The following is a 12,948-nucleotide window of genomic DNA, read 5'->3' on the forward strand; positions in this document are numbered from 1 at the left end:
CTGGGCATATCTACATGTGTAAATATATTACGCTGCTGCCTTGTGATTGGCTGAGGAACAGTAAACAGGTATATATGAAATACTTTAAAAAAAATCACAATGCGCTACTCAGTCAAATGGCTATAATTGAAATCAACCTTTCATCTGGAGGATTACTAAAATAAAAGGAGGGAGGGGCCTTTTTTGAAGATTTAAGTAATTGAGTGAAGCCCAATGAGCGTCACCACCAATGAGATGACAACTCCCTTAAGGAATGCTCCCTGGGCCGGATAAGATGCACCTGCAGGAAGGCGTGCCAAGAGCACTTTAAACTCGGGAGAGCCTCGGAGTTGTGTGGGACAAACGGCTGCGTTTTTATTTATTTATTTATTTATTTTAACCTCGGTCACGCATAGCAGAAATCCTGGGTCCACTACGTGACAGGTAAGTGCGCTCATTAGAGAGCACGTGGAGATGTAAACATAAGCTTGATAACAGAGTATCTGATCTTTGATAGTCTTTTATCAACTTGAGCTGTTTGACTTGGCTGCACATCAGCTGATAGCTCCCATCTCTCATCTCTATCTCGGCGAACGGGAAAAGGGGGAGGCTGCTTTAAAGTCCTGACTTTTTTTTCTGCTGTCAACTTTTAACTTGTGGCCACAAAACCTGCCCTTTTACCGAAGGTAAGCTCGTGGTAACCTTTCCAGTTTACCACGAGATCGTGCAGGTTTCTGTTCAGTGGCATGCCTGCACATCCTCACTAAGCTCTCTAGTCAAACCAGTTCCGTTGAAGCGATAATGACCTCCCCAGCGGACCTGATGTTTGTTGACATTTTGCAGGTTATTAGAGTTCAACCCTCCAAAAAGAGCTTTCCGCCTCGTCCTGACACCCGCTAATCAAAGTTTAAAGCGATAACGCTAAAGCACGAATGGTTTAAACATAGCATATTACAGCATAGCCAAATGTATAAACCCACATATATCAATGCACTTTTGCTTCTAAGCAGCGCAGCAGAGCAGATGGACCAGGTATCCAACCGGTCAGGAGTGGGCAGTGATGACATCACAGATGATACCTCACTGCCGGACCTTAGGTGGAGCTCAGATGAAGATGTAAGGAAAAAATACAACTAACATAAAGCTGCTGCTGCTCTCATCAGTGCCATAAACTGTGAAATGGAAAATCTTTCACTGCCCCCTTGTGGGAGGCCATGTTTCCTCCCAGCACAAAGGTGTGATTGCTGTTTCCTCCCTGAGGCTCATAAATCTGCTCATCATCTGGAGATGTTCTTTATTTTATCATGCCTGTCTACACATGTTAATCTCGGTTTTACAGATCTCATCGTTTTGTTGTTTCTTTCGCAAATTCTTGCTCTGCATTAAAGTCCTCGTGTCATTAATGTGAACTGTTCCTCTGTCAGAGCTCTGACGTTCAGACACAGTGCCTCGCGGCACCTCAGCCTCCTGTGCCAACCTACAAACAGAGGCTCGAGGAGTTTAAGAAGCTGTTCAAAGAGCTGCCTGAAACAGAGAGACTCCTAGTGGGTGAGTTGAAAAGGCTACCATTGTTGGGTCTTTCATTGTGTACATCAGTTCCATTCTTTATATCCAAATGCATCATAATATTTATTTTATTTGTGTCATGACATTCAATTCTCTATGGGCGTCTTTGCATCATTAAATTTCTGTAAACAGTGCACATCATTTATTATGTTAGAGCTGCTCAGGAACCTCCAGTCACATAAACAATGATCATTTCTCGAGCTTTTAGCAACAGCCAGAAACCCACAGTTGTAACAATTTAATGAGCACTGCATTTCAGCACCAGTTTGTTTGTATAAGTTCAATATTTTAAATGATAAAAAGGATCTGCTCACAAAAAGGTTTCTCTGTGAAAATGCTCATCTTTATTCCAAATGCAGTTGAAACCTAAAAACGGCAAACACAGGTCAGAGACATTTATTTATATGCATGGCGTGTCTGCTTCAGCGCTCTTCTGTGTTTTTCCTCAGATTATCCGTGTGCCCTCCAGCGGGATATACTTCTACAGGGACGCATTTACCTCTCAGTGAACTGGGTCTGTTTCTACAGCAATGTGTTTCGTGGAACAAAGGTAATAACACTGAAGAGAAGGATGGAGAGCAGCAGGACGAGGGTGTAAACTATTTGCTGGCGTTTTCTTAAGTTGCAGTGTGTTTGACCTCTCAGTATCACTGTACCCAAGAGGTTAAACTCACTGATGATAGATATGTGGAGAAAATCCCAGCAGATAAGCAGTTTCTGACACTGTGACCAGTCCATCTGGAATAAACAACCAAAGTCATTTGTATCACCTTTCTCCCCCACTCACCTGACTGGAATTTCAGTAGATATGCTTAAATCTACTGTTGCTGCTATGTGATTTGCTGATTAGATATTTGCATTGGTGAACAGATGACACTGATGTTTGTTCTTCAAGCATTCACATTAACCTTTCACTATTATTATTATTATTTTCAAATAGATCACTCTGACACTTAAAAACATCACAAATATGACGAGAGAGAAAACTGCTCGATTCATTCCCAACGCCATCCAGATCTGCACGAGTACAGACAAGGTACCAAACTGCAATCATTCAGAGCTGTTTTAACATATGAAAAACACACATTTGCTTATATTCGGTTTCTCTCTTTGTATTTTCGCTCGCAGTTCTTCTTCACTTCCTTCTCAGCAAGAGAGAAAAGCTACCGGGAATTTTCTCGCATGTGGGAAAACACGCTGCTGGGTAAGGTAAGGCCCTGCTTCACCCACCTGTTGTTACCTGCAACAGCGCATTGTCCCAATCGGTACAGTACTCATGTCTATGTCCAACACTAGTTCATGATTTATAGTCATTTCCAAAAGCACTGCTGTGCGCAACTCCTCCAAAAACACCAGTGGTCCTGTGACTTTATGGAGCATTTATCTAATCAGTTCAGAGTACATATCATGCTCCACTACCCCAGCCACAAACGGTCTTCCTTTGAGGTAATCAGTCTTGTTTAGTTATTGCGTGTAGGGTTAACCATCTGCACACAGCACCGGTGTTTGTTCACGAGTCTAGCAGACACAAGGGTTTTATTTTATTTACATGTGTTAACCTGCATGTAAATGAGGGATGTACTTTTAAAATAAACCCACTGGAAGTCAGCTTTCACCTTTTACCCACTTCCTGTGTTCCTGTGTAGTAAAGGTAAACAAATAAGAATAAACAAGAACAGTTTTATTTGTATTGTCCGGATTTTTTTTTTCATAGTAAAATGAACGATATCTCACTTGTGTTAAACCTGGACATGCAAAGTCATAACGTTTTTTTGTTTGTTTGTTTTAATTGAAACTATTGTCGTCATATCTATTTTTTTTTCCTTTTCCTGAAAGTGATCAAATTAATTCAAATGTGAGATGAATGCGGAAAATTCCACTCAGGTTAAGGCAGTAGCTTTGTTTTGGGTATTGAGACTAAAATAACCAGCATGGTTATCATAGGGTTTAAGATGAGAACCATTCAAGGCTCTTTGGTATCGGCACTGATTAATTTGTTAATCGCTGAACTTTGGACTCTCCCGTCATCGGTCTTTAGCCTCTGCCTTGGCACTATGGCAGCCTCTTCTCGTGGGTGTGGGTCTCCTGGGATCTGCAGCGCAAACACCTGAATATAAAAGTTCATTGGCCTCTGCAGGTGTGGCCAGGACGGCTGATTTGCATTGACGACTGGCCTCCAGTCGCACTTGACGCTTCGCTGGTGTTGAAGTTGAAACTGTCAGAGGGTTTACTCTAACAAAAATAAAGAAGCTTCCTGTGGCTGTTTCACGAATAAGAGAACGGGAGGTACAAAAAGCTTTCTATTTACCTTTTTTCACTGGAGCAAATCTGGGCGGCGCGTCTTGGACTCGCTTGAGTTGTCTACTTCCTGAATGTGGGTGCGCTGTGCGTCCAGGTCACTGATCACTGCCTGGGAGCCAGTAAACGCTCGCAGCTGTGGGATTGTTGTCCTTTAACGCGTAAGTAAAACCTGCGTGTACGGATCTCAAACGTTTTTGTGGGTTTCACGTGAAACAATAATTCGTTCTCATTCGACAAAAACGCGTAAATTTCCAGTGGAATAAACGGGTCTACAATAATCTCGTTCATCTATTTTGAAGTGAAGATCTTGTTTGTGTAACACTGTTTTGTGTCTAAAAACTGAAGGTCCCGCTTATTAACACTGTATGGAAGCTTCTGAACCTTTGTCTGCCAAGGGTTAATGCCAAAGTGTAAGATGAGTATCTATGCAGGTCAGAGAGATAAGGTCAGCCAGTTTGTCGCCCATGGTGACAATACAGCAGGTTTGCTTGATCAGTTTGGGAGTTTTTTTCTTCCTTTGTGTGTCTGTGTGCTTATCTCCTAGGTAAAGACCTCACGTGTCATTCATTTCAAGCAAAACGTCATGGTTGACTTGCCTTTTCCCATCTCTTTCAGTCTCTGACCAGCCACGAGTTATGGCAGACGGTTAGGCAGCATTATGGTTTTGATCTTGGCTTAAGCTATGAAGAGATGGATAGCTCACCGATAATAGCAGAATCAAACATGCAGACCAGGTAAACGCACCTACACCTCCATCTCCAGCCACACGCACCGCATGACATGTTTAGAATCTGATGTCGCCCATTTGTTTGCTTGCAGCCTGACAGCCAGGCCTGGCGGAGATGACGGTCCAGGGAGACTAGAGCGGCCCCCTTTCCTCCGCATCCCTGAAGTGGAAAATGGACCCTTGGACACCTCCACACCTCAAGGGGAAGAAATGCCTTCCCCTATTGGCTCACAGAGCTCTTCCAACTTGGTATTTAAGCAATCACGTTTTTAATACTGCAACTGTATATCCATCTTTTTTTTGCAAGAATTATGACAAAACTAGCCATAATTGCACCTCAGATCCAATTATGGTAACAGACCTCAAAGGAAAACAAAAATACGAAAAACTTGTCTTCTTGCAGGAGGACTTTCGTAACACCCCATCCCAAAGGCGCAGTCCGGCTCCCCAACTGGACCGCCTCGTCCCGGAGCGCGTCTCCAAGCACTCCTCCCTTTCTCTTGACCTTAACGCCAATGAAAACGGCATGTCTGAGGAAAGCGGCTCGGAAAGCGAAGAAGAAGGTGACAAGATGCCGCTCAGGGCCTGGTGCATGCTTAAAAGGTGTGGTTTTGTTTTTTGTGGTTTAATATCTTTCTTCCTCTTTTCTCTCCTCAGTGGAGGACCGCGTTGGTCTGTCTCAGGTGTCCGGTCGACAGTATTTGAACCGGGTTTTCCACATCGGTGCAAAACATATGTTTGGAATTCTCTTCACCGACTCCACCTTCATGCGCAGGTTTATGGATGCCCGGAAGATAACCAGTAAGGCCTTTTATTTAAAAAAAAAAAAAAAAAAAAAGAGAAAAGTTTTCATTCAGATCTAGCAAATAAAAGCTCTTGTGTGCACAGTATTCAAGGTTGCCTTTTGTGTTCTCAGATATCACCTCTACTGCCTGGCAAAAAGACTCTTCTGGTAACATGAAGCGGAGTCTGAACTACACAATAACCATCAACAACCCTCTGATTGGGAAGTTCTCCACTGCTACGGAGTACCAGGTGTGTTTACATCAGCATGAATGACGCTTTCCAGCTCAAATTGATTAATTTATATGTTAATGTTGTTTGAACTACGCCTGGCTGCTTATTTGTACTTTATTATCTGTCAGACGCTGTACAAAGAATCCAGGGATGGTCAATATTACCTCATAAACTCGGAGGTGTACACACATGACGTTCCCTATCATGACTACTTCTACACTCAAACCCGCTACTACATCATGAGTAACTCTAAAAGGAAATGTCGACTAAGGTAAAGTGTCAACTTTTTTTCTGGGTCTGGTTTATTTGGCACTACACTTAGACAAAGCTAGGTGTACTTCATATTAAACTGTACAAAACTAGCAATTTTAACATTTATTAAGTGGTAAACGCACAGTTATATCCTAATTAGATACTGCGCCATGTAAAAACCTTCACCCACCTTTCATGTCTTTATATTATGAGTCAGTATCTCTACAGACTTTATACTCTACCTGATTGCATTTTTTTAGTCACTTAACAAAGACCTATAATTTCTTCAAGCTTGGGGGGGGCTGGGCTAACTCAGTGGATGAACCAGTGTTGTCTGCACATAACAATTTTACATTTAGGCACGGAGTAGTGCAGTGGTTAGGATGGTCACCTCACAGGGTTCTGGATTCTCCAGTTTCGTCCCAGAACATTAATGGTGTTAACTGGTGGTTAACTGTGGATGTGAGCATTAAAGGTCGTCCCTCTCTGTGTTAGTCCTGCATTACATTAGCAACTTGCTAAGATGTGATTTTGTGACTCCTTGGCAGGTGCTCAAATGTGATTTTTTTTTTTTTTTTTTTTTTTTTTTTTTTTAAATTATTTATTTTTTTGGCTCATTCTTCTACAGTCTTTAAATCCTGGAGGTTGTGTTGGCCTCATCTATGAACTCTGACCTCCTAGTCCTTTCCGTAGATCTTTCAATTGAATTCAGGTCAGGTGATTGGCCGGGCCATTCTAGCAGCTGTATTTTCTTTCTCTGAAACCAACCTAGTTTCCCTGGCAGTGTGTTTGGATCTGTCTCATTTCATCGTCTTCATCCTGCTAGATGGCAGCAGATCTTACTCAAGAATGTCTTTGCACATTTTTCTGTTCATCCTTCCTTTTTAATTATATGAAGTGTGCCAGTGCCACATGCTGGAAAAACAGCCCCACACCATGATGTTCCCACTTCCAAACTTCACTGCTAGTTTTGGGGTGATATGGAGTGCCTTTTGAACTCCAAACATGGCGTGTATTGTGCCATCCAAAGAGTTCAGATTTGGTCTCTTCTGAACACGCCATTATCTCCCAGTATTTCACGGGTTTGTCTAAATACTGGTTCCTGATTTGAGCACCGGGTCGAGCAAGCAAGGCTAATGCAGAGGCTTTGTTTAATTTGATGCAAAGTATATCTTCATCACACATTATTTGTGTAGTTAACCATGTTATCAGTGAGTCTGACTTTTACTTTTATTCTCCTTAACTGGATTTTACTCTGTCACATTATCAGGGTGTATACCGATGTAAAGTACAAGAAGCAGCCATGGGGCCTCGTGAAGTCCTTTATTACCAAAAACTCCTGGAGCGGCATAGAAGAGAATTTCCGGCATCTGGGTGAGTAGACGGCTTCATCTCCACGCTGTGGAGGGAGAAGAGGGCACTTGCCTGTCTCCTTTCTTCAGCCTGTGATTTTCTTTTCCCTGATCTGATATGAACGAAGGCTCCAACACGCACCATCTAAAGAAACTGATGAGAAACAAAGTCGCAGACATCTATCAGTCTGGAAACTATTATAAAGGCATTTCTAAGGCCTTGGGACTCCAGTGGACCACCCTTACCCACTAATAGAGAAAACTTGGACCAGTGGTGAACCTTCACAGGAGGGGCTGGCCTACCAAAGTTAATTAGATAACTTAAATCGGAGGCCTTTTTTTTGCACCACGGACCGGTTTATGTCCGACAATATTTTTGCAGACCGGCTTTTAAGGTGTCGTGGATAAATACAACAAAATAAGACCAGTACTGGTTCCAAAAAAGATTTATTTATAACACACGGAGAAAAAAGACCCAGGGAAACAGAGTTAATGATAAAAACTATTTAAAAAAAAAAAAAAAAAAAAAAAAAAAAGACAATTTAACTGACTTAAATTGACAACTCATCCAAGTCACACAAGAACCTGTAATATCATGTAAAAGAACAGCAGGCCTCACTCGTTTCAGTTAAGGTTAAGAGTTTATGATTTAACAATAAGGAGACTGGGGGCAGAATGGCATACATGAACGGCGTTCCAAGAAGAAAACCACTGCTGACCACAAATGACACATACGCACATCTCATACCTGCCAAAAAACATTTGGGAAAATACAGTGTTGAGATGTTTTGGCATGACCATAAACGGGCCAGGCCGTTCATGCTGATTACTTTTGCTTTTGCTGAGTTAACCCACCTGTTTCCTTTTATTTATATATATTTTTTGGTTTTGCCCTGTGATTACACAACACAGAAGCAGAACTGCTGGAGGAGGAAGCAGAGATGAACCAAGGAGGTGGAGAGGCGGGGAAGATGGGTGGGCTTCGCAGGAGGAGGCGGACTTACAGCCGGACTCTGGCAGAGCATTCAAAGCCCAAAAAGCAGTATAGGCACGACGCTGAGCAGCACAGAGAAGGCAACATGGGTACTGACGCCTTTTTAATAATGAAACTACAGTTTATGAAAATGGGGTGGTGGGATCATTATAACTGTGCTTGGCTTTGAATTAAACACTTAAAGTTGATATTTTCATTGTAATGGCCTAAACTGGATTCAAGTAATCCTTAATGTGGGCTTAGACATTTAATACACTTTTTACTGTACACTTTGAATAGGAAAGACTCAAACCTGTTATAACTGTGTCATCTTAAGTAGAGTTATGGTACAATCTTTTGACACGCTCAGAGAACAGCAACTTTTATACCTCAAGCAAAAAACTGCTTGTCATTAAGAGGAAATGTCTTGACAAATGCGACGTGCTCTGAGTGCAATATTATCCTCATAGGACTGCTAGTCAAAAACTGTTGTGTTGATGTTTGCTGCTGTATTTCAGGCCCTGTAGATATGAAAGGTCCGTATCGATGGAATGTCACAACGATAGTGGCTGGGATGAGTGTGGTGTAAGTTACCACACACAGAAAGATAACTGTTTGTTTTGACTTACAAAAAAAAAAGTTTTAGTCACTTCCGCCTGCCTGCTCTGTTGGTCAGATTACTCAATACCTTCTGCCTTTTTTACAGTCTGCTGATCCTGACAATGCTGAATCTAGGCTTGTTTTTTAAGCTGTGGGCCATGGAGGATGTGGCCCAGCGCATGTATCTGACTACAAAGCATCGCCTGAGGGAGAGGAGCGAGGCCAGGTCAGTTGACTTCCCACTGCTTCTTTGTGACCTGCGTATAACCGAGGACTGTTCATAGATGGTACCTGTAATAGCTGTTGCCACAAGCTCTCAGAAAGCAGAAGTCTTAGTGTGGGTGGACGAGAGGAAGGGGTTCGTCTTCCTCCAGTTTTGTCTGGCCGTTTAAGCAACCCACATACAGCACAAGAGAGCTCTTGTTTTAATGACTCAGTGTTCAAACTGTCTGCTTCTGTGAATTTTTGGTGTTATGTAAGTGACATCAGTGGCCTTCTTTCACATTCTTCACTTCGTTTCCGTTTCTGGTTCTTCTGTAGCAAAAATACCTTACACATGAGAATGAATTCCTCCTTTTGTTATTTAACAGCTTAGCTGCTGAGTATGGATCCAAACTGGGAGCAGCGTTGAGGTCTCCAGAGGAGCTGCGCTTACTCAAAAATGTACTTCAGGACTCCATTAACCTCTTAGAACAGGTAGGTTGTTTAAAAGACCAGTTCATCACAAAATCAAATGTAAATATTTTTCCTTTGTTTAGATTTGTTCTGTTTTGGTTTGATTTGCTCATTTTTGCATATTACGAAGGCCTTTTTTCCTGTCAGTGACTTACTCAAAATCCTGAGTGACAAGACTGAACTGCACATTTAACAGCTGACATTTATATAGTTCAATGAGTTTCTGTTGTGATGGGGTCTGTTTTAAATTGCAAAGCATGTGCTTGTGTTAAAGTGCAGAGCATCGTGGCATTGGCACGAGTAAGGAAAGAAAGGAATTATCTGTTTCTTAGTGTTGTCTTTCAGCCTGACTGCAGTTCTCCCGTATCTTTGCAAACAATACGGCACCAAAATCCTGAAAAATGGCAGACTGACATTTGGATTCATGTTTACTAAACATATGCTTTTTTTTTTTTTTTATTTAATTTGTGAGAACTTCAAACATTTAAATAGCTATATATAGTGGTGGAGTTGAGATAAGAGTAATTAATTATTGCCATCTGTGAAGGCACCAATATTGCTAAATGAGCAGGATAAGCAAACCACTTTCTGCAGATATTCTAGCAGAGAGACTGCAGCTCTTTGCCTGCTCTCACTCCAGACGTCGAAAATATGTGGAGCATTATAAAATTAAAGAATCTGACAAGGATGGCCTGATCTCTTGAACATATCTTGTCCTGTATTAAGAAATGTAAATAAATGTTGTCTTTGTTCCTTCCATTAAATGCAGACTTACACAATATAGAACAGTTTTAATATCATGGCACTCTTGTGATTTACACAGCTTTTTAGAGTGATTCACATTTAGGCTCCATAAACCTAAAGAGTTGGAAGAAATATGAACACATCTGTTTTTTGTTTTTTTTTTTTGGGGGGGGCAGGCAGTCTGTTATGTTAGCTCAAAGCCTAACACAGGTGTTCATCTGGTCTTGTACGTGTTCTCCTTGCAGCTTCGTACTTCACTGGTGATGCTGCAACAGAATTTTGCAACAGCCAATCACACTGCAGCGCAGCAGTGACGCAGCCACGCCTGGTGACTACAAGGCACCTGTCCCTGTGGGTAAAACGACACTGAAGCACTGAACTGTCTCAGAGGATACCTCTGCTATCCACAGATGTTGCCATGTGGGCATCCCCAGGCACATGCCGTGTTTTCTTCGTGGTTATGCATTCCGAAGCCTGTGGTGAGGTATCAGGTGCCAGGATGTTGTTTGTTTTCTAAGCTGCGGACTGACTGCTGGGAGGAGGATTATGTTTCACCAGTCTGGTTTAGATTTCTGCAGAGGACCACTCAGCTCCCGCAGCTTCCATGGTTATTTTAATGAGCCTTGTGCCACATGAACTGTTGTGAATACTTTAGTTTTATTTTTGGGATGTGAGTCAATATTATTTAAGCTTTTTGCACACATTTACGTTTTTGCACGAGTCTTATGAGTAAGGCTGACTTACGCTCCTCTCCCCAATAAATCCCGCTAATCAGTGACTCAGACTTGAAGGATCATCTACACACTGTGGTCTCGAATCATTTTGTACATGTATACTTCAGTTATTCTGGCCTGCTGATATTTCAATGATTACACTGTGGTTCTCTCCTGGACCTTAAATGAAGCAGACCAGAACTGATCCTCATCACCTGTTCAGGTATAATCAGGGTTTTTATTTTTTTATTTTTTTTTTATTTTTTATTTTTTCCTCTCCTCTGCACTGATCCAAATTTAGAGAACTGTACGATTTTTGTAGTTTAAAATGCTTTTGATGAGGTGATCTTTCAGCGAAGGTGTTGGCTCGGACTATCTCAGTACTGTGAACTCACTCTGTCAACAATAGAGGAAAGCTTGTTCTATTTTATTTTATTTTATTTTTTTAATTCTTAAGGTTTACACATGTCATTCTTGAATTTGAAGACTCTCATTTTCCTGTACGTATAAATCAATTTCGTTGAATTTGACTGTGTTTGGTCCTGATTGTTGTCGCTGTCTTGTCATTGATCATTTTAATAAATATTACTTTTGCCAGAAGTTTTGACTTTTCCTGGAAACCTTTAAAATATAAATAGTGTTTATATTTAAACTCTTAATGACGATTTTTCTAAATAATGTCTCAGTGTAAATAATGAGCTTAATTTCCAAGTTTGGTGCTTTCTCTTGTTGTGCCAGTGGAACAAACGGTTTCACCAGTGATTGATTTGGAACCTGGTATAAGGCTGATCTGTGTTGGCACAAAGTGATATTTATCTTTGGAAGAATCTGACTTAACTAAGACAGAACTGCCATATAGACTTTTTTTCTTTAAAAAACCCCCCAAACAAAACCAAAACACACACAGATTGTGTTGGTAGGAGCTGCATAGATGCTCTGCTGGGGGAAGCAAAAGATTAAATGGGACTAAAGCCAAATGTGTCTCCATTATTTTGTCACAGGCGAAACATAATATGATCGAGAGTGTTTAATTATTGACCACAAGTCTGTCCTAATTCATCCTCAAAGGAAATTCTATTTCCTCTGTAGTATTCACTTACAGTAGTGATAGCGGGGACTAAACTGCAAGGAGACTCATTTATATTGCATATGGCAGGATTGCTGTTATCCTTATATGAGCATTAATAGTCAATTTGTAGTATTAAGTTATAGGAAAAAGAAATTACTACTTGAATGTTTCCATTTGCATGTTTGAATTCAGAATTTTATACCTGATGGCTTTCCTGAGGCATGCTAAAGAGATCAGTATATAAAACATTTATGTAAAAGCACAAATAGAACCCCACCAAACAAACATACAAATAAAAGCATTATTTGATGTTAAATTAGTTTTCTCTTTAAGTATTCAAAAAGCAGACTATGGACAGCGTGCATTGTTTTGGTTATATATTTCTGATATGACAATGAGCCATGATGCAATATGATACGTACACAGATGGCTAATATTTAAGGCTCAGGTAGGTGGGTCATTCCTAGTATTTGTTGCAATTTGAGTCCATGTGAAGGAACTGAGATTAATGTTAAAACATTAGCTTATCTGATGAGGCATTGATGGGACTAGTTCTTGAGATTTTGAGTCTACAAGACTGAGTCAATTTTCCTAAATCTTGCCTGTGACATATGCTCTCCATACAGTAATAATTAAAGACTAAAACTGGAACTTATAACAATTAAAACTAAACCGAAAAATTACACTATGGAAACTAAACTATATTAAAAGCAATCAGATGGCTATGTATCTAATATAATCACTTTTTAGCACACGTGTGCTAAACTGCCATGTCCACAATCATCAATTATGTCCGGATTTAAGTTATAAAAGTCCAAAAAAATGTTGGCATTATCTCTCTTGCATAACCAAATGTGCAAGAGTAAGATAAGCTACTTATAATTAATTTATAACGGGACGAAGCTTCTCACAAAGACCATTAAACTGACTGTTTGTTTTGATGGAGTGTTGGTACACAGCTTTTCCAGCACTTCACCTGA

At 40.8% G+C, this 12,948-nt stretch overlaps 1 protein-coding gene across 2 annotated transcripts; it reads left to right on the top strand.

Annotated features, from left to right (window-relative positions):
• The first annotated feature begins 265 nt into the window (after positions 1-265).
• On the top strand, positions 266-11,530 carry gramd1c (GRAM domain containing 1c). Of its 2 annotated transcripts, none has more exons than XM_086306281.1 (18): positions 266-423; positions 987-1,095; positions 1,404-1,527; positions 1,995-2,095; positions 2,486-2,581; positions 2,674-2,754; positions 4,462-4,580; positions 4,666-4,822; positions 4,977-5,136; positions 5,231-5,374; positions 5,490-5,608; positions 5,719-5,861; positions 7,113-7,216; positions 8,107-8,277; positions 8,686-8,752; positions 8,874-8,993; positions 9,358-9,463; positions 10,432-11,530. In XM_086306281.1, exons 2-18 carry the CDS (start codon positions 1,003-1,005, stop codon positions 10,498-10,500), a joined length of 1,974 nt encoding a protein of 657 aa, XP_086162407.1. In that variant the 5' UTR covers positions 266-423; positions 987-1,002; the 3' UTR covers positions 10,501-11,530. The 2 variants fall into 2 exon arrangements, with proteins under 2 accessions (XP_086162407.1, XP_086162406.1); XM_086306280.1 differs by having other exon boundaries at positions 990-1,095.
• The last annotated feature ends 1,418 nt before the right edge of the window (positions 11,531-12,948 follow it).

Source organism: Aulonocara sp. 'chitande type north' Nkhata Bay, linkage group LG9, assembly GCF_057382095.1.
Source record: "Aulonocara sp. 'chitande type north' Nkhata Bay isolate Kocher_YH1m ecotype deep benthic linkage group LG9, A_spYH_male_GT1.1, whole genome shotgun sequence".
In the NCBI taxonomy this organism is placed as follows: Eukaryota; Metazoa; Chordata; class Actinopteri; order Cichliformes; family Cichlidae; genus Aulonocara; species Aulonocara sp. 'chitande type north' Nkhata Bay.

Coding starts and splice junctions, on each gene's coding strand:
- gramd1c (XM_086306281.1), top strand. CDS start 1,003: ATGGACCAGGTATCCAACCGGTCAGGAGTGGGCAGTGATGACATCACA. Junction 5,862..7,112: donor AAAAGGAAATGTCGACTAAG/GTAAAGTGTCAA, acceptor TCACATTATCAG/GGTGTATACCGATGTAAAGT. Junction 7,217..8,106: donor AGAGAATTTCCGGCATCTGG/GTGAGTAGACGG, acceptor TACACAACACAG/AAGCAGAACTGCTGGAGGAG.